This window comes from Rhamphochromis sp. 'chilingali' (genome assembly GCF_963969265.1).
Source record: "Rhamphochromis sp. 'chilingali' genome assembly, chromosome: 20".
In the NCBI taxonomy this organism is placed as follows: domain Eukaryota; kingdom Metazoa; phylum Chordata; class Actinopteri; order Cichliformes; family Cichlidae; genus Rhamphochromis; species Rhamphochromis sp. 'chilingali'.
The window spans coordinates 23993814-24015908 of record NC_137947.1 but is presented as its reverse complement, the minus strand read 5'-3'; the positions used below and the strand labels follow the sequence as shown (position 1 = coordinate 24015908).

The following is a 22095-nucleotide window of genomic DNA, read 5'->3' as shown; positions in this document are numbered from 1 at the left end:
GATCACCGTCATTATTATTTGTGTACATTTAAGAAAACTCAGATTAAACATTCAACACAATAAAAAATGAATTAAAATACATTTGATTTATCACAAAGCAGCTGAAAAAAGAAATTACATGGTCAATGTCATCCTGGCAGCAGTTCCCTCACATTAAAGGAAAATCATAAAATAACATGTTTGATCAGATTTGGAGATGTTCCCTCTTAGACTACTTATTTCTGGGAACAATCTTGAGTTTTACAGGCTGAACTGGCTGAAACTTCCAGTCAAACCGAAGTGGAATCTAAAAAAAGAAAAGAAATGGATGTAACATCAGTGACAGGACAGCAGAGTACCATGACAGTCTAAATGTGGAGGTTTGCTGCTCTTACCATTGTCTCTTTGCATGTTTCCAAAGTGTACTTCTGCAAGAGACGGACAATAACCATCTTCATGACGAGGAGGGCGTAGCGCATCCCAACGCAGTTACGAGGGCCGAGTCCAAATGGTATGTACGCGTATGGGTTCACCTCCTCCATGTTGTCTTTACTGAACCTGCAGATACAGATCAAACAAACTTGTAGATATGTAAAGTGAAATAATTATTTTTGTATTGAGCCATGATTTTTAGGCAGTCTGTAGACCTACAACGTAAAGAGTACGGGGGCATAGATCAGGGCAAAAGTATTCTATTACTTCTAAAGCTTTGTTCGGGGATTAGGGACCCATTGGCCAGTCCCCTTACAGCAGGGAAAAACCTATGATCAAAGCAGTACTTAGGTGGAAGCTACACTAGATAAAAAGCATTGAAGAAAACCAGTCCCACAGTGCAGCACTCTCAGTCTCAGGGAACCAGCCAGCTTCCAGAATAATAATGACTCAAAACAGCTGCAGACAACACTGCAGAGGTTTTGGGATGCGTAACTGGCTGTCTCTCAATTGAACCACTGAGAACATCAGTGAAGGGACCTACATATGGCACCTCATTGATCTACCAAAGATAAAGCAAAGCATAATGTCCCAGGTTTCACTAATTACAGGATGACCAGGTCCTTCATAACCTTGTGATGACACACCTACACATTTACCTCTCTGGTCTGAAAAGCTCAGGTGAGTCCCAGTAGCGTGGGTCTTTGTGCAACACCCACGCAGGAATCCCAATTGTGGTTCCTTCAGGGATGGTGAGTCCATTCACTTGCACAGTTTTTTTGCACACCCTTTCAATTCGAGGGGCAGTGGGAATCAGTCGCATTGATTCAAGTATAACTTGGTCCAGGTACTGTAGACCGGTCAGCTCTTCATATGAAATGGGTGCCTAGGCAAAATATAAAGAAGAAGGCAAACATAAAAACAAATACGCAAATGGTGTCCACCATTGAATCGAGAATGGCAACAAATTATGTGATGAATTACTGTACATCTTTCTTCAGCTTAGCATCAATTTCTTTGTGTAAGGTCTGCAACGCATCAGGGTTGGTGGCCAGATTATAAAGGATGTTAGTTAGAGTGGTACTGGTGGTGTCGTAGCCTCCAAAGATGAAGACCAAGGCCTGGGAAAGGATCTCATGTTCAGTCAAACCTATGGAAAGAACATTTCATGATCTTACTTAAGAGAAATCAGTATCTAGTACTTATAACTTTCTTGCCCCTGTGGGTGGTCAAGCTCCATCAACCTCGGGTCCTCGTGTGTGTGTGTGTGGGTGGGGGGTGGGGTGGGGGGTCCTACAGGGCTCAGTTCTAGGCCCCCTCCTCTTCTCTTTATATCTGCTTCCTCTTGGTTGTATACTGAGAAAGCACGGCATTGCATTCCACTTTTATGCTGATGACTGTCAGATCTATGTACCTCTAAAGAAAGAAGGCACATACTCCACACAGCCATAACTTCAGTGTCTTGATGACATTAAGGCTTGGATGTCTCTTAACTTTTTAAAATTCAATGATAAAAAGACTGAGGTCATGGTTTTTGGTACCCCCACTGAGACCCCCAATGTGTATTTAGATACCTTGGCCAAGTGTGTTAAACCAGCTGTCACAAACCTGGGGGTCAAAGTGGACTGTGATCTGAAGTTTGACAATTAGATTAAGGCAGTGGTAAAATCTAGCTTCAGCTTACTTCTGTGGTAAACACATACCTTTACTTGGCTGTTCTTCATCGTTCTTATACGTCCTTTCTGGGATCTCACTCTGGATAAACACCTGCAGGAAGTCTGCTCGAGCCTACATCAGAAAAGACAATATTCAAATATGCTCACATGTGGATGATTGAGAGTCAACAGCAGAAGAAAATGATCAATAATGTTTGCGGTGTGCATAGACTGTATATAAAAGATGGCAAATGATTTCAGGGTTTGCCCTAAATTATTTTCCCGTAGCTTACAGGGAGCGAGTCCTGTGGTTTCAAAGCTAGATGTATGTGGAAAACCTATACATCTAGCTTTGTCTCTCATGTCTGTAAACATTTCTGATGAGCTGATGGCCTCTGTGACTAGTTTCATGTCCTTTTCAATCAACAATAGGTTTACTTTTTAAATTATGGTCCCCAATAGAGTTGTAAAGGAGGATAAAGCATGCTCTACTATGTGAATGACAGGTTGCCAGTGAACATGCAGTATCCCAAAAGCTGCTTCTGGCTTTAAAATAATCAAGATAGAGACATCAAAAAGACAACATGACGTGTATGGACACAACAATGTTGATGTTCCTTTATAAATTTAATACTTACAGATTTGTCTTCATGATGCTGGTTTTTAAATTTCTTGAGGAGGTTGTAGAAAAAGTCAACACTGTCCTTGGGTATGATTTCCATGTTCAGGAACTTTGCCAGACGTCTACCAAACGGAACTGCCACTGAAATGAGACCAGACCGAATACCAGTAAGCAAAATTTGACATCCTGCAGATACTATTGAGTTTGCTTTCTGAAAACAAAACATTGAATGAGTTTTTAAAAGTCAAAAGAAGGACATACTTATGAATAACAAAAGCCACATTTTTAATTTAAAGAGCTTCTGCGCTTGAACATTAACTGGATCATTTGGATTGTTTATGGAGTCTGTCTCCACACTGAAAGAAGCACTGGTCACAGTGTCTAAACTGTAAGGAGCCACAAACCTATTAGAGTTGGAAAAGACAAGTGATCAGCGCATTATTTATTTTAGGATGAACAATTTAATATGTTTGCATATTTCAGATGAACAACATACTGTTTGACAGTGATGGGTTCATCCAAATTCATTTCCTCAAGTTTTGCAACAAGTCGTTCTGCATAGTGAGCAACGAGGGGAAAAACCTTTTTTATATAATGGAGACAAAATAAGAAAATTATGTTATTAATATTCTGTAGATGTTAAATGTCTGTCAGATATGTAGAAAGAAAACAGATCAAAACACACTGATGATGTTGGTACATTTTTTGTAAACTCGTTTTCTCTATTTTACAAACTTTAACAATGTCTGTGAAAAAAATAAGAACATCTCTGGGAACTGCTGGCTTTTTTTATACCATCCATCCATCCATCTTCATCCGCTTTATCCGGGGCCGGGTCGCGGGGGCAGCAGCCTAAGCAAAGAGGCCCAGACCTCCCTCTCCCCAGCCACCTCCTCCAGCTTATCCGGGGGAATACCAAGGCGTTCCCAGGCCAGCCGAGAGTTATAATCTCTCCAGCGTGTCCTGGGTCTGCCCCGGGGCCTCCTCCCGGTGGGACATGCCTGGAACACCTCACCCAGGAGGCGCCCAGGGGGCATCCTTGTCAGATGCCCGAACCACCTCAGCTGGCTCCTTTCGATGTGGAGCAGCAGCTGCTCTACTCTGAGCCCCTCCCGGATGGCCGAACTTCTCACCCTATCTCTAAGGGAGAGGCCAGCCACCCTTCGGAGGAAGCTCATTTCTGCCGCTTGTATCCGCGATCTCGTTCTTTCGGTCACTACCCACAGCTCGTGGCCATAGGTGAGGGTAGGGACGTAGATCGACTGGTAAATTGAGAGCTTCGCTTTTACACTCAGCTCCCTCTTCACCACGACGGACCGGTGTAGCGTCCGCATTACTGCAGCTGCAGCCCCAATCCGTCTGTCGATCTCCGGCTCCCTTCTCCCATCACTCGCGAACAAGACCCCGAGATACTTGAACTCCTCCACTTGGGGCAGGAACTCATCCCCGACCCGGAGTGGGCACTCCACCCTTTTCCGGCTGAGAACCATGGCCTCAGATTTGGAGGTGCTGATCCTCATTCCCGCTGCTTCACACTCGGCTGCGAACCGTTCCAGCTTTTTTTATACTTTTTATATAGTTTAATCACATTAGTGGTTATGTCATGACTCATACTCAATCATCCAGGTAATGAAATCCAGAAAAGTTGATTCTGTTTGTCTGGACGTAGCGTTTTCAGTGGGGGAAATGTTTCATCACCTTTCACCCATTGAAAAAGAAACTTTTTGGGATATAAGTGGTTAATGAACTTAGATATATCAACCTGTTTCAGTCTTCCACTGGTGAAGCATGGAGACACGCTGTTGCGAATTCGTTTCCACCTTTCATCTTTGACTACTACAAGAGCGTCATCCATAGGTCCAGTGAAAAAACCAGCATCCTGTGAAAAGGAAATAATAACTCTCAATGTTTGCTTACATTTCCAACATTGGTTTGCACATATAATGTAATGCAATTGGAATCTTCTCTGTGTTGGCTCTATGTTGATTATTCATATAGAACTTCCTTTGGCTAGATCGACACACATGGGTACATGCAAAAGTGGAAAGTAAACAAACAACAAATACCAACATCACCATAAATAAGTACTACAGTGTAAAGAGGTTCGAGTAAAATGTAATCAAAAAAATATCTTAACTACTACCAGTGCTTATTGATTATTGATTAAATAACATGTCAGAAAACTGCTTCAAAGTACACCACTCACTAGTACAATGCTGATAATTTATATATTGACCAACTCTTTTTAAACTCAGCTGTACAGGAAGCAGTCCCAGAAACAATAATGTGATCATCTGAATTGGTTTAAATACATAAAACCTTCATAAAATTACCTTTGATTCTGTTATACATAGTGAGATAGATCTTAAACATCTGTTTTTGTTCTCTAGTTTTTATGTGAAACAGTGAAGTGTGTTTCCTGGTTTGCTTCATGTTCTTCAGCTGCTGTGTTGGCTGATGTAACCCTTGAGTAATAAAAGTGTAACTCTTTGTGTAAAGCACAGAGAACTACTGCAAGTTCAGCCTCTTGGATTTTAATATTACTTCATTTACATTTCATGTAACAGTCTTTCCCTGTAGTGCTGCTGTTGTTTTCCTAAACACATCGGCCTGACACTATAAACTACAGCATTTCCCAAGTTGCTTTGGAAATCACTGCTAGCAATTTAGTTAATGTAAAAAAGTGAAAAAGTATTTGTACCTATCTTTTGCTAACATTTTACGTTCTATGTAGAGTGGCAGGACGTCCAAAGGTTTCATGAAATCTAATAAGTGATGCAACTTGACAGAAATCTGAGAGCAGATGTCAGCATTGTACTACATCTGATTTGCTGAATTTTCACTCTGGTACATCATAGAAAGAGGAGCTTCTTACCCTGCGGTTGGTGAACACAGAGTAGCACTCCTTCACCATCACGGTTTTAACAATCTCAGGGTCGGCCACCATTAACAACGGCGTTCGTCCATCGTACAACCTGCAAAAAAGACAACAGCCGTTTACAATAACACAATTCATGGCTAATTGTTTAAGGCATTTTCTGTTTTGTTTTTTAGTTGCTTTAGGCCACAGCATTATTGGCATGAATGAATTCAGAATTTTTGTATATTTATTTATTTTGTGTGTGTGTGTGTGTGTGTGTGTGGGGGGGGGGATTGCATGGCTCACAAACATATTTTAACATGAGTGAACTTCCTGGTTGATGAAGTAAATACTCACCCCCAGACGTCCCCATACTTGGCATGACACTCTAGATCAAAACCAGGAAATCCCTGCAAGAAGTAAAATGTTTTTTAGAGTCAATAAGCCACTGAGTAGGACACGTGTTCAAAAACACACAGAAAGCTCAGGCAGGTCAGTGATAGTGACGATTGATAAGGACATTAAATATGTCCTTCTCACTTCTTCAAGATCAAATCAGTCAGCTCCTCGTATCCCAGTCTCTAAGGTGAGTTTGGTTTCTGTGCGTACCTTTCTTATGCCCAGCATCGTTCCAATATAAGGCAGGGGCCTCGGTCCAGGTATCCCCAGCTTTTTGAAGAACCGATATGGCCATAATCCGTACCTGTGTCACAAAACAGAGAAAATCTGAAATCGTCAGTTGGACATTAAAACAAAGGGAACACAAGAGAAACAAAACTCCACGTACGGGTGGTTTGAACGCGACATAAGATAAGGGCTCGATTGTCTTGCAAAACAGTAGTCGAGGAATACTCACAGTAATATCAGCGTGAAAAGCAGGACCAGCAAAGTCCAGGTGGTTGCTGAAAACAGCGTGAAAAACATTCCGACTTCTTTCCGACAAAAAGCTACAGGTGAGGAAGAAGGCTGGAAAATCTGTGTTTTTAAAACATCTGCCTCTGTGTGGTGGGAGGAGTCTATGAGACAGAAATGTGATTACGTAATAAGCTCCATAAAGGGTCAGAGGCGGGTCAGAAGCTTTTAAACTTTTTTTCTTTGCATTCTTACTGTGTTTGCGCAACAACTGAATGAGAAGAAAAGACACTTTAGCCTTCACACTGAACACCACTGCCTGCAACATATGGCAAAATAAAACTAAGCTAAAATGTTTAATTTCTTTATTTCGTTTTTTCTTCTTTCTTTGTTTTGCTATTGTTCTTATTAAACGCATTTCTGATCGTTTTTCATCTTGTTGGGTTATAGAAGGTAAACTTGAACACAAAGGTGTGGTTATCGGTGTTATTTGTGCCGTGAGTGTGAAACGAGCCGCTCACCTTGCTCTGTAAATTAGCTTTCGTTTTGAATCATTTTAATATTTCTTCACGGTTATAAAGCTGTTAGAATCTGAAGTTCTTCGTTATCCCCATAATAGTTATTTTTCCACCTTCCACGGCTGCTACGTGATTTAGTTGGTCCGTGACTGACTTAAAAGTCTTGTTATCCGATCCTCTTTTTTTATGACGTTTGTGTGAAACTGTTACATCTGCGCATGCTCTGCAGTTTTGTGTAACCTTTCCCACAACAACAGAGGAAGAGCAAGGAGATAAAAACGCTGATGTAATGTTAGTGATATTGGTCACATGTATCAGTGTGCCAAGGGTAACTGCTTAGTAAATGCACGACCTATGTAACACTGGGTTTATTAGTACTTTTTGTCTTATTTGATTAGATTTAAACTGTGTAAATGTAATTAGAATTTAAAATACAATTACACACACACATCATTTGAGTATAAAGGTTTCAGTTTCTTTTCAGTTGTATGAAAATCAGATTTCAGGCAAATTCTTCTCTGTAATATTATTTGTGAGGTTTATTTTCACAAATCAAAAAAGATCATTAACTTTATGTGCGAGAAAAGCTTGGGAATGTTAGGCAGCTGAATAGTGTAGTGGTAAAACTATGCACTTTTGCACCGATAGTCACAAGTTTGATTCCCACCAGGTATCCAGCAAGGGTCCTGGCTAAACCCCCTCCCCATGCTAAAACCAAGCCCTGGGATGGCACGGCTATGTCTGAAGTTCGGCTTCTTCAGACACAGCCGAATTTCACTACATGTTGTACTCTGCATAATTGTGTATGTGACAAATAAAGGTTTTTTGTAGAAATGTGCTCACAGTCATTAATTCAGTACAGGCAGCTGCCGAATCAGCTGGATTGATATGCCAGCATTCCCAATTCTAGGAAGCAGCACTGTTCTTCCTGTTACAGTCTATTCTTTCTCTTTTACTGGTGGATGCTTATATTTAACAGTTTCAAATAATCAAGTCAATATATGTGAATCCCTGCAACGCCTAATATCGTTATTTCAGAAACAGCAGCTCCACCCACCTGCTGTTCAACTCTCAGCTTTGAGGGACAGCCAAGTAGAAGAAAGTTTGATAGGTGGAAGGTTTAGTATTATTGTTAGGATTTTCTTGCATTTAAGAATTCAATCAAAAGATCTCAAAGACAGGATTCAAATTTATCTTGTGACTCTTTGGTGTGTCTCTGTTCAGAGACTAAAGAATTGACTAGAAAACACCTGAACCTGTATAAATATTAGGTTATGTTAGACACTCCACACTGAGGGCATCTTTTCGTTTAATAGCATCAGTAAACTTTATGAGTACTGTTTCTTTATTTTTCTGTGATGACTGATGAAAGGCTTGAGCTGGGTCTGACACAGAAAACGTTTCCTCCAGTCTTCCAAGTAGCATTGTGCTTACTTAGATTTTTGAGGATAAATTCAGTTTCGTGGAGCAGTATTGGTGAACTTTATGGTTTCCTTTTTGTCTACAACTGTGAAATTGATTTTCCCACCACTTTATAAATCATGCTCAATTACTTTGGACCCTTAGGTGGACACATTAAAACAGACTAAAAAATGCTTCTGGTGACAACGTGCAAAGAATAATGTCATTAAAGGTTTGCTCACACCTGAAGGTGAGGGCTGGAGGATGACTGGATGACTGGATGGCTAGAATGAAAACCAGCAGTGTTCCCTGGGCTGCAGAGACACTGTGGTTAAGGCTGTTTTGTGCTACACCAATTAAAAAGGTGGAAAATGGCAGAAACTTCCTGCTGTTTTCCTATTTCAGTGTCCTGCACACTGATATAAACACAGGAGCAACGACTCCAGATTATCTTCTTATATTACTGTCAGTTACACTTTAACCCATCATGTAGCATCTGCAGGCTCTATGCCATGTATGCCATGTGTCTATGCTCACTGTCTCACCTTTGCTGCTGATAATTTCTCATTGGGGTGGGTAAATCAACCTGGTGTTAGTAGCTCCATTTAAGGGCAAATGCTTTCTAGGTCACAGTTTATTTAGTTACAACCTACTGCAATATTTCCTTAAAAGGTTGTGATAATCAGGTCACCTGCTGGCTCTTCCCCTAGATACTATTGGCACCGATGACTGATTGTGTAATACAAAAGTGTGTTACCAATGGGTCTTAAAAAGCAAACTTTATAATGCAAACACACGCACCCAAACACATCCAAGAATAGTTTATATATAAACTATTCTTGGATGTGACCTCAAGAACTGTATACAGTTCTTGAGCTCACCTTTATACTTCATAGCTTCAGGTGGTTTTCAGACAACTACATCAGCCAACTCAATTATTGTGCTGTATTCACGTTGCCAAGTTTAAGGTATAAAAATTAAATTACCAAAGATAACTCTAAGTTCATTTTGTTTTTTATCCTTTTATGCCTTCAAATTATCACCATCATCATTATTTTTGTACATTTAATTTGTCAGAGTAGAAAATAGATCACATACAATTTTCACTTGAGTGACATTTTCACTTCATTTGCAAGTTATAATTTTAGATTAGGGAACTTCATTAATTGAAAATCTCAAAAAAAGTGACTTCCGCTATTACCGTCAGTTATATATGTGACTCTGTTTATGTTGCATGACTGTTTGATTGTTTGGATAAATTAATTAAATGTTTATGATTGATTTTACTCCATTAATATAACTAATGACTCCTCCTGTCTGGAAGCAGAGGACTTATTCAAGATCTAAAACAATAGTACTACATTACGGGAAACGTGCTTATTCGTAGTCTTGCAAGTTACAAGAGAAGATACAACTCTTGTACTCATGGACTTATAAATTTATAAAGTCCTGTTAAAAACAGAAGCACTGAAGTTCAGGTTTAGGATTTTGTTCTGGAATTTGGTAAAAATAAATAAATAAATAAAATAAAAAGATTCAGTACATCAAGTACAAATTTATAATTCAAGTGTTTGGATTTGACGACATATTGTAAGATTTCCTTTTGATATAATCAGCAGTGGACAGCTGTCAACGTTTAAAACAAATTATCAGTAGAAGCTGGTTGGCAGCTGTTGACGCTAGGTGGAGACAGATACCATCAATCAGTAGCGGTTTTTGATACGGGTGACACGGGCGGTTGCCCGGGGCGGCATCACGGGCATCGGCAAAAAAATAAAATAAAATTGCTCGAACTCATGCTGCCCCAACATCATGCCAGCGCATATTGGGAATGGCATAGGCACCGATCGGTTTTCTATCGCCCATTTTCTGGGAGTAAGGGTGCCCTCCGTTTGCGAGGCGCGCTTGCTGCTTGCGGCTCAGGGAGGAGAGGGCGGGGCGGCGGGGTATTCTCTGGCTGGCTGGAGCAGCATCTAATAACCAACTCGCAAAATAAAACAAAATAAAAACAAACCAACAAACACGAAAACACCAGACATTATGATACAGACTTATAATTCGAAAAAACATAATTTAATATGTTTTTTCAAAGTTCTATACGCGAAAAGTGAGCGCGAGAGTGCGTCTGCTTGCTGCTGAAGTCAAAGCAAACTTTATTGTCATCTCCGCTACATACAGTACAGTATCTAGAGAGACGAGGCTCCAGTTACAGCAGTGCAAGTAAACAAACAATATACACTCAACAAAAATATAAACGCAACACCTTTGTTACTGCTCCCATTCCCCATGGGATGGACGTAGAGACCTAAAATCCATTCCAGATACACAATATAACCATCCCTCCCAAACAGTGGTCACAAATCAGTCCAAATGTGTGGTAGTGGGCACATCTGCTATATTGAGATAATCCATCCCACCTCACAGGTGTGCCACATCAGGATGCTGATCTGACATCATGAGTAGTGCACAGGTGTACCTCAGACTGCCCACAACAAAAGGCCACCCTGGAATGTGCAGTTTTGTCTCACAGCAAAATGCCACAGATGCCACAAGCAATGAGGGAGCGTGCAATTGGCATGCTGACAGCAGGAATGTCAACCAGATCTGTCGCCCGTGCATTGAATGTTCATTTCTCAACCATAAGCCGTCTCCACAGGCGTTTCAGAGAATATGGCAGCACATCCAACCGGCCTCACAACCGCAGACCTCATGTAACCACACCAGCCCAGGACCTCCACATCCAGCTGGTTCACCTCCAAGATCGTCTGAGACCAGCCACCCAGACAGCTGCTGGAACAATTGGTTTGCACAACCAAACAATTTCTGCACAAACTGTCAGAAACCGTCTCAGGGACGCTCAACTGCATGCCCGTCGTCCTCATCGGGGTCTTGACCTGACTCCAGCTCGTCGCCGTAACAGACTTGTGTGGGCAAATGCTCACATTCGATGGCGTCTGGCACGTTGGAGAGGTGTGCGCTTCACGGATGAATCATGGTTCACATTGTTCAGGGCAGATGGCAGCTGAGAATGTCCCAGTTCTTGCATGGCCAGCATACTCACCGGACATGTCACGCATTGAGCATGTTCGGGATGTGCTTGACCGGCGTATACGACAGCGTGTACCAGTTCCCACGAATATCCAACAACCTCGCACAGCCATTGAAGTGGAGTGGACCAACATTCCACAGGCCACAATTGACAATCTGATAGACTCCATGCGACGATGTGTTGCACTGCATGAGGCAAATGGTGGTCACACCAGATACTGACCGGTTCTGGGTCCCCAGACCCCCAATAGCGCAAAAAACTGCACATTCCAGGGTGGCCTTTTGTTGTGGGCAGTCTGAGGTACACCTGTGCACTACTCATGATGTCAGATCAGCATCCTGATGTGGCACACCTGTGAGGTGGGATGGATTATCTCAATATAGCAGATGAGCCCACTACCACACATTTGGACTGATTTGTGACCACTGTTTGGGAGGGATGGTTATATTGTGTATCTGGAATGAATTTTAGGTCTCTACGTCCATCCCATGGGGAATGGGAGCAGTAACAAAGGTGTTGCGTTTATATTTTTGTTGAGTGTATATAGGAAGAGTAAGAAAATAAATATACACTTTAGGACCAGGGGTAAAGGGATCAATAACAATTTAAAATTTATAATTTACAGTTTGATAATTTAAAGTCTCACACACAACCCGTCGAAAGGGGAGGGGGCCGGCTGCTTCCAAATAGAGCATATTTCAATCGTAATGCTGTAAATCCAAGCCCATTATGTAATCATGATTTGAATCCTGGGTTGTGTGAAATCCCAGAAATAAACCCTAGACAAATCGAATCTGTGAACTAAGGTGTAGGTCTGTTAGGTTATGTTGTGGTGATCCTTGTGTTGGGGGATGGGTGTTCATACTGGAGTGCAAAATTAAAACCAATGGAAGATGGACAAGAAAAGTTCAAAGCCATCAGGTGCTCAGTTTATAAAAATGAGAAAAGAGGAGGAGAAACGAGCAAAAGATACAGGTAAGCAGATGTGTCATTGGATAATGGCAGGCCATCCTGAAACAATCAGAGGGAGTGTTCGCCCAGGGCGCTAAATAGGCTAGGACCGCCACTGCCACCAATAATAAACTACATGCATCAGGGAGATGTGTGTTCACTGCCAGGAGCTTATTTCATGGCCCTGACAGTCTCAAGACAGACTTTCACAAGACTCTGAATTTCTAGTTGTAACTGTATTTATTGCATCACGAAGCTCATACATGAACAGACACCAATTTCTACCAAACTGACACAAAAAAAGAAACCAAACAAGGAAGAAATGTGACCCATAAAGCAGAAGTGTCAAAAGATAATATGCATGTTTGCACTTTTCAGAAGTCACAAGTCCAAGAATGTCATCAAGAAATTCATGCAATTAACCATAAAAGGAGAAATAGCAAAGGTAGATGTGTTTTTTGAACACAGAAAAGTCAGATTAAACATTCAACACAGTAAAAAAAGGGAATTAAAATACATTTGATTCATCAAAATAGCAGCTGAAAAAAGAAATTACATGAACAATGTCATTCCTGGCAGCAGTTCCCTCACGTTAAAGCAAAAGCATAAAATAACATGTTTGATGGGATTTGAAGATGTTCCCTCTTAGATTACTGATTTCTGGGAACAATCTTGAGTTTTACAGGCTGAACTGGCTGAAACTTCCAGTCAAACTGAAGTGGAATCTAAAGAAGAGAAAAGAAATGGATGTAACATCAGGGACAGGACAAAAAAGTAGCATCATAGTCTGAATGTGGAGGAGTGTTGCTCTTACCATGGTCTCTTTGCACGTTTCCAAAGTGTACTTCTGCAAGAGACGGACAATAATCATCTTCATGACGAGGAGGGCGTAGCGCATCCCAACGCAGTTACGAGGGCCAAGTCCAAACGGCATGTACGCATATGGGTTCACCTCCTCTCCGCTGTCTTTACTGAACCTGCAGATACAGATCAAATAAGCCTTTAAAATCATGGAGTTACTACGTAAAAGGAAAAGGCTCTGCATGCTGTTACAGAGGATGCAGTTAATCTAGCTACTCGAAACAGTAGCAAAAAAATCCTCTGTTGAATTCTTTTTTTTTTTTTTACATTAATTTCAGGTGTAGTATTCAGTAAGAATATTTGTAGTTTTAACTTCAGTGCTCTAACACAAAAACAAATACTGTTAACCCTCTACAGCACAGCGTGGCCCCTGGACTACAGAAAGTTTTTGGGTGTCTATAATGAGATAAGATTCGGCGTCTCCTAAATCACATCCTGATGAAGCTTTAACACAGTCTTAAGACACCACTGGATAAGTCTCTGGCTATCCTTGACTAAAAGTAAAGGGACCTAAAACTTTTCATGAAGTCTGCTCGAGAGGATCTGTCAGGATAAATGGGATGAATGGCCCAAAATCCATGTGTGGAACCTGCTGCCAAAGGGACTGTTGCAAACTATCCAATTAAGAGAACCTGAGTGTTACAAATGAGAGATTCAAGTTTTTGATTTTCATTAAATTTTCAAAAATGTCAAAATGTCAACACTTCATTACTTGAAATATTAAGAATAAACTGATGGGAACTATAATTTGTATATATTTAAATAGAAGGAATTATGCAAATACACAGAAATCTAAAAAAGATGAAAAGAAATTGAATCTTTTTATAAATGTATTTAAAATAAATCTATAACTAATTTCGATACAGCCTTGCTTTGTCTTGTTGTGATGATTGTGTAGATGTCTTTGAGTCACTTCTTGTCAGCAAACCCAACGGTATTTCAGCATTTATGTCAGATTTGTTTGTAAGGTTTGCAAAGACAAAGTGATATGAGTGGCTTTTGACTTTTTTGACTTTTCCAGTGCTTTCAACACCATCAGGCCGACCCTCCTGGGTGATAAGTTAGCAGCGATGCAGGTGGATGCTTCTCTGGTGTCCTGGATTGTTGATTACCTGACAGGAAGACCACAATATGTACGTCTCCCACAGTGTGTGTCTGACAAGGTGATCAGCAACACAGGGGCACCACAGGGGACTGTCCTCTCCCCCTTCCTCTTCACCCTCTACACCACAGACTTCAGCCACTGCACAGAGACCTGCCATCTTCAGAAGTTTTCTGATGACTCTGCGGTGGTTGGATGCATCAGCAGGGATGATGAGACAGAGTACCGGGCTGTGGTCGACTCCTTTGTCACGTGGTGTGAGCAGAATCATCTGCAGCTCAACGTGGCAAAGACCAAGGAACTGATCGTGGACTTCAGGAAGACCAGGAAACACTTGACCCCTGTTTCAATCCAGGGGGTCAGTGTTGACATTGTGGAGGACTATAAATACCTTGGAGTACACATTGACAATAAACTGGACTGGGCTAAAAACACCACAGCACTTTACAGGAAGGGCCAGAGTCGTCTCTATTTTTTGAGGCGACTGAGGTCCTTGAACATCTGCCAGAAAATGCTGAGGATTTTCTATGAGTCTGTTGTGGCCAGTGCGATCCTCTATGCTGTTGCATGCTGGGGGAGCAGGCTGAGGGTCGCAGATGCCAACAGACTTAATAAACTGATCCGTAAGGCCAGCAATGTTGTGGGGATGGAGCTGGACTCCCTCAAGGTGGTGTCGGAGAGGCGGATGCTGTCCAAGATAAAGACAATGTTGGATAACACCTCCCACCCACTCCATGACATGCTGGTCAGTCACAGGAGCACGTTCAGTGAGAGACTGAGATTACCGAAAAGCACCACTGAACGACACAGGAAATCTTTCCTGCCTGTGGCCATCTCCCTGTACAACGCATCCACTTAACACTCTGTTTGCTGCTACAGCTACACATGTTTCTTTTTCAGCTATTTATTTATGAGTGACTTATGTATGTATGTATGTATGTATGTATGTATGTATATATTACTATTCTTAGTTAGTGTATTGTCTGTCTTGTCTTAATGTTGGTTTATAATGGAGCACTGTAACAAAAAATAATTTCCCCCAGGGATCAATAAAGTATTCTGATTCTGATTAGTCTATAGAAATAAACCTTGTAAAGCACCCTTTCTTTAGTAATAGTTTCCAAGATTTAACCAAGATTGGTTCTTGATAAGATTGCAGATTTACCTCTCTGGTCTGAAAAGCTCAGGTGAGTTCCAGTAGCGTGGGTCTTTGTGCAACAGCCACACAGGAATCCCAATTACGGTTCCTTCAGGGATGGTGAGGCCATGCACCTGCACAGTTTTTTTGCATGTCCTGTCGAGCCGAGGGCCAGTGGGAATCAAACGCAACGACTCGAGTATAACATGGTCCAGGTATTGCAGGTCGGTCAGCTCCTCATAAGAAATGGGTTCCTAGGCAAAATATGAAAACACACAATCACAAAAAAGGAAAATGTGATAAGACTGTCTGCTACGGTAACAAGACAAATTATGTGAGAAATTACTGTACATCTTTCTTCAGGTTAGCATCGATTTCTTTGTGTAAGGTCTGCAACGCATCAGGGTTGGTGGCCAGATTATAAAGCATGTATGTAAGAGTGGTACTGGTGGTCTCATAGCCTCCCAAGATGAAGACCAAGGCCTGGGAAAGGATCTCATGTTCAGTCAAACCTATCAAAAAGAGAAAAATCCTTGTCAGTTTCAGAATCATATTCAAAGCTAGTGTATTCCTAATGTAATAACTGACTGGTATTGGTTAAACACTGATTTAAAGTCCAACCTTCCTGGTGTACATTTTTGATACTCATAGCCAGCCTGGCTGTCTCTAAATATTTGCAGGGATGTTATAGGGATATAATATCCCTGTTTATGGATTACCTCTCTGGTAAAAACATACCTTTATTTGGCTGTTCTTCATCATTCTTATACTCCTTTTTTGGGATCTCACTCTGAATTAACACCTGCAGGAAGTCTGCTCGGGCCTAGACCAAAAAGACAACATTCAGTGTCAGCAACAAATGCAAACTTGCTCAAAGTCTATTGACTCAAATATGGGTGACTGAAAGACAACAGCAGAAGAAAATTGCAAATATCTGCAATATGGGTAGACTGTATGTAAAAGATGAACACAGTTTTCAATTGTTGACCAGCTAATAGTCAGGTTATTAAACCTGTGGAAAAAAAAACACATTTCTCATCTTTAGTTTTGTTTTTTTAATACAAATTAAAATAAACCAGAACAAAAATTTGTAGATAAAGGGTAGGCAGCTCATTTCCTGTTTTCAAGCTAATATAATGATCTTGATTGCTGCACTTCACAGACATTAATCTTTAAATATAATGTAACAAAATAGAAAGCCTTTGATTTTGTGAAATGTTGAACTTCTTTTATAAATGTTATTCTTACAGATTCATCTTCACGATGCTGGGTTTTAAATCTCTTAATGATGTTGTAGAAAAAGTCAATGCTGTCTTTGGGCATGATTTCAATCTTCAGGAGCTCCAGCAGATGTTTACCAAAGGGAAAAATCACTGAAAGGAGACAAAAGAGCAGTTGAACAAAAATTAAAAACCTAGCAATACTATATGAGCAAATGGAGTTTGAATAAGGGTCAAAAGGAGGTCATACTTAGGAAAAGAATAGGCCAAAATTTGAAGTTAAGGACCTTCTGGACCTGCACATTCACAGGATCATTTGGATTGTTTATGGAGTCTGTCTCCACACTGAAAGAAGCACTGGTCACAGTGTCTAAAGTGTAAGGAGCCACAAACCTATGAGAATTGGAAAAGACAAGTCAGAGCATTATTTACTATAGGATGAACAATGCAATATGCTGGCATATTAAAGATTAACAACATACTGTTTGACATTGATGGGTTCATCCAAATTCGTTTCCTCAAGTTTAGCAACAAGTCGGTCTGCATAGCGAGCAACAAGGGGATAAACCTTAACAAGGAGATAAAGTAGGAGAATTATATTATTTATGTTTTGTTTGGAATGCATGTCAGTGGGTTTACAGAGACAAAAAAAAAAATATGTAGATACTATATACATCAATGTAACTAACGATGTTGGACCAGAAAGACAGAACTTTTCATAAGACATGAGAGAGAATTTCCTTAAGACAGATTAACAAAATTGGAGTTACAACATAACTGATACATTATATCAACCTGTTTCAGTCTTCCACTGGTGAAGCATGGGGACACGGTGTTCCGAATTCTTTTCCACCTCTCGTCTTTGACTACTGAAACTGCATCATCCAGAGGTCCATTCATAAAACCAGAATCCTGTGAAAATTAAATTACACTTAAAGCTTAAATTTAGCTTCCTCCAGCATCTCCATGTCCAACATCAACTTATGAACTTTGCTGAGATAATGTAATGCAACTGTAATGTCTTTACACCTTTATCTCTAGGTTGACTCTATGGTGTGCATATTATTATTATACATAGAAGAAAGTAAAAAAATATATTTTAAAATGTACATATAGAATACATATGGAAATGTATATTGTAATTTTTTTGTCAAATATATAATTATACAACAAGCTGCAACTTATCTTAATTTAGCACAAAGATTAATAACAAACTAGAATAACAAGCACGTCTGTTATGTCTGTAATGCTGTTTTTTAATATGTGCATAAGTGAGTACAAATGACAAATTTGAAGAAAAAAAAATACATTTCCCATGTTTCATTAGTACCCACCCGGCAAAACCAGGCAGGTTGTCAGGCAGTCAAACTATTCCTGCTACTGAATGACGGCTAAATTAACACATTCATGCAAATAAACCCACAAAGGTCCCTTTGCGTAGGTTTCACTTTGCTATGTGATACAAAGGGTCTCTTACCCTGCGGTTGGTAAACACAGTGTAGCACTCCTTCACAGTGACAGTTTTAATAATCTCAGGGTCAGCCACCATTAAAACCGGTGTTCTTGCATCGTACAACCTGCAAAAAGGAGGCATCTAGTCATTTGAGTTAACATTTTGGATCTTCATGCTTCAACCAAAAGAGATTTGCACTTTTTTAAAACTATTTCAGGTCCAAAGGAGGAACACCTTCATAAAAACAGGAAATATTCCCAATCTTAGTCACGCACAGCTTATTTAAAAGACACGTAAGTGCAGCTAAGTGTACTTGGATACATGAGTTGAAAACATCTTTCACATGAAGCAACAACTCACCCCCAGATGTCCCCATACTTCGCATGGCACTCTTGGTCAAAAGCAAGAATTCCCTACAAGAAGATGCAGGAAACTGTGTTTTAGAATAGAATGTATGCATTCAAATTAAATAGAGAAGACAGGTACTCATTGTCAGTCATCAGTCAGCTCCTTTTTACTGTAAGGTGAGGTGTATTACTATGTTGGTGTTTGGTTTCCTTACCTTTTTAAAGCCAAGCCCTGTTCCAACAAAAGGGAGAGGCGATGGTCCAGGTATCCCCAGCTTTTTGAAAAAACGATATGGCCAAATTCCATACCTGTGTTACAAAAAAAGAAGAAAAGCTGAGATCGATATGACATCAGTTATTATAAACAAATAACTATCACAACTAATAACAAAGCTTGACACCCATTTGTTTCCTTCGCAGAATACTCACAGCAAAAGCAGGGTAAACACGATCGCCAGCAACGTCCAAGTGGTTGGTGAAAATAATGTGAAAAACATTTTAGACTTTCTTCCTGAAAGCGCTGGAAAAGGAACTGAGGAAACGCGCTGGGAGCCTGATCTTAAAGCCACTCCATGATGGGAGGAGACTGACAAATTATCAGCGAGGCTGTAAAAAAAAAAAAAAGAAAAGAAAAAAAGAGTTCATTGGTGGGTCAGTTAGCTTTAGTCACCACCTCTGACTCAGCAGGTTTTCCAGGATATCAAACAAAAACTTTGATCAGAAAAAAAGGTTTATATGAATTGCAGTATTTAAATTCACAATAAACAAACAACTTAAATAAAGTAGCAGTTTTTTTTTAACGCTCAGATGCGTAAATTTGCAATGACACGACCTGATAAACAATTTAAATTTCAGAGTATGATACTTTTTTCTAATAATTTCCTAATTACACATTTATAAATAGTTTTAAGCCTTTCTTTAAAAACAAAGAAACAAACGCGTATTTCGGAAGACTTTTGGGCCTTTTTAGGCCCCATAGTTTGCCCGGAAATACAACCAATGACCCGGGAAGTTAGCTGCGGATGCTAGTTATGCGGCTTGTTTTCTGCCTTTTTTGTTCTTTGTATTATAATCAAATTGAGTGAACCTGTCTTCTGGTCAGAGATTCGGCTGCTTTTAACGCAGTTAGAAGGTAAGTTAAAGATTAGATGCGTGGTTTCCCATTGTGTGCTTGCTGTGACTCTGAAATGATCCGTTTTTAAACTGTCCTTGTTCTGCAACGTGAAGCACGGTTGACATTAGCTTTCGTTTAGAGCTTCCATTTACAGCTTTGCATTTAAACCACGCTGAGGTATTTGCTTGTTCCATATTTTTAAATATTTTCCCACCTTTATAACAAAAAGGTTAGACTCTTAATACATTTTATGAATTTTTTCTTTTTATAACGGTTTCTGTGTTAAGGGCATTTACTTGTGGGGCGTCAAGGTTGTTTTTAGTTGATGAATCACATACAGCTTAATCTGACCTCAATAAAACCGTTGGATAAAAACTTACCTTTTATAAATGTTTGATAGTATAATTAACATTTGATATTGGTTCACGAAGCAGATAATTTAGGGGGCAAATGTAGGTTTTGCTAGAAATTTGTCCCATGCCACTCTATTCATGCACATCACCAGGCTCCTCATTTTGCATTATAACCCTAGTTGTTTCCTGTTATATCATATATAATATATTTTATATCCGAGTATCACTACACAATTAACATGACCCCCAAAATTGTATTTATTCTTATTGTATTCTAATTTTTGCCTCATAACTTTTGCACTGTCCACTTCCTGCTGTGACAAAACAAATTTCCCACGTGTGGGACTAATAAAGGTTATCTTATCTTATCTTAAAAATGTACTTTAAGGATGTCATTGCAATATTTATAGTGAATGTTGGAATAAATGAATGATTCAGATGTAAGTCAGATTTATTTTAATTAGCAAGAGGATTAGTATAGGATATTCATAGTGTGCATATTTTATTTATTTATTTATTTTTAATAACTCGCCATTAGTTATAATATTTTGGAGTGCAGTGTAAACATTCCTAAGTCTAGGTAGCTACTCTGTTCTTTCCGTTTGGCCTTTTTAAAAGGAAAATCTGAATGCAGCATGAAGCATGATGGCTTGAATCTGGTCTTTTTATGTTTCATCATTTGCAGCATTTTTTTTTCTTTTTTTACGGGCTGTGGCTCAGGAGGTAGAGTGGGTTGTCTACCAATCGGAAGGCTGGTGGCTTAATCTCTGGCTCTAGTCTGCATGCCGAAGTATCCTTGGGCAAGATACTGAACGCTGAATTGCTCCTGACGCATACTGAGTGTGGCTGTTAGATTAAAGTAAAAAAATAAAGTTTCCCCTAAAATGAAGTTTTATTGGTGAAATAGTGAAGTTTCTCAGTGTACAGTTGGATTCATAGCAGTATGTAGTTAGCATTATGGGAATTGTTTATTGTATGCTTTTTTTCTTTTCTTTTTTTTTTAACAAAACTTGAAAATCCAAACGTCTTAGTAAACTGGTTTGTCAAGCAATTGCCAGTCTGTCCCAACCTTCATTGGATTTAATGGCAGTATAACCTGACAGCTTTCCCTCAATGTACTTTTTATTTTTAGCCCTTTCTCAAAAGAAATCATTTTTCATTTAAAATGTTCAAGTTTGTAATCACTTTGTCTTTTGGTTATTTTCTGCCAGTTTTGAATGTGTCTCTGAAGCCCCGCTATATTTTCACCAAAGCCCTTTTGCTGTCATAAATTGTCACCACAGCAGTCCCTAATTTCAGCTGTTTTTGTCTTTCACAGAAATAATTTGCCATCATGTTCCTCACCCTCACCCTTCTGCGAAAAGGTATTCCTGGAAAGCAGTGGATCGGAAAGTATCGACGGCCTCGACAGATTACTTGGCAAATGAAACGCAACACACTGAAGCAGCTGGAGCGCGAAGCTGAGAACGAGTACTGGATCAGCCGGCCGTACATGACCCAGGAACAGGAGCACGGGCATGCAGCAGAACGCAGAGCCCAGAACTGGCTCAAGCTCAAGGAGGCCAGCTTTGCGAATTTTCCTGAACACAAACGCATCACAGATCACCTGAGTCATCTGAGAATCACTAAGAACTGGTCAAGTTAACGTGTGAAGTGACATGCAAAGACTGTGTTTATAGTATAACAATCTAAAACAGTTAATTTGTCCAAAGAAGCCCTGTTTTTGTTTATTATGGCTTATTATTACTGATTTGCTTATTGTCAACTGAGAAGCCACCTTGAAGTGTTCCCAAAAGACCGTTCTCACTCTCTCTGTTCGCAGATGTTTTGGGTTCGGCTGAAAATGTGACTGGCATTCTTCCTTTCGATGTAGCTTTCTTTGGATAAAATTCTCTTCAAAAGCCACGTTTTATCTGTGCGTCCTTAATTAAGAGCTTAACAACAAAATACACTTTTAAGTTCAGCCTCCCCACTGGTTACAAAAGCTCTTTAACTGAATGAGCTGCACAAGTATATTCCATGAGGAAAACTGAGAAATTATATAGATTATCTGGGGCATTTAGGGCGCAATTATGTAACTTTAACAAACAATTGAACACATTTTAATTTGTTGTGACTGTAAAGCCTTTTTGACCCTTTGAAGTTTTATAAGAGTGGGAGGTAGAGCAGGGCGATATGGCCAAAAATA

The 22095-nt window shown here is 39.9% G+C and overlaps 2 protein-coding genes across 2 annotated transcripts; one reads left to right on the top strand and one right to left on the bottom strand.

The window, feature by feature from the left end:
• Positions 1 to 211: 211 nt before the first annotated feature.
• LOC308388794 (uncharacterized protein) lies at positions 212 to 19981 on the bottom strand (the record flags this gene model as incomplete). The annotated part of the gene is made up of 27 exons (XM_080869721.1): positions 19935 to 19981; positions 18870 to 19046; positions 18656 to 18749; positions 18454 to 18506; positions 18118 to 18217; positions 17436 to 17552; positions 17123 to 17208; positions 16891 to 17033; positions 16669 to 16793; positions 16159 to 16243; positions 15772 to 15932; positions 15448 to 15674; positions 13134 to 13296; positions 12974 to 13044; positions 6405 to 6578; positions 6158 to 6251; positions 5906 to 5958; positions 5564 to 5663; positions 4451 to 4567; positions 3185 to 3270; positions 2950 to 3092; positions 2705 to 2829; positions 2115 to 2199; positions 1401 to 1561; positions 1071 to 1297; positions 375 to 537; positions 212 to 286 (listed from the first exon to the last, which is right to left on the bottom strand). Exons 1-27 carry the CDS (start codon positions 19964 to 19966, stop codon positions 212 to 214), a joined length of 3237 nt encoding a protein of 1078 aa, XP_080725847.1. The 5' UTR covers positions 19967 to 19981.
• mrpl57 (mitochondrial ribosomal protein L57) lies at positions 19415 to 21812 on the top strand. Its single transcript, XM_080869546.1, has 2 exons — positions 19415 to 19572; positions 21226 to 21812. Exon 2 carries the CDS (start codon positions 21241 to 21243, stop codon positions 21550 to 21552), a length of 312 nt encoding a protein of 103 aa, XP_080725672.1. The 5' UTR covers positions 19415 to 19572; positions 21226 to 21240; the 3' UTR covers positions 21553 to 21812.
• Positions 21813 to 22095: the final 283 nt, after the last annotated feature.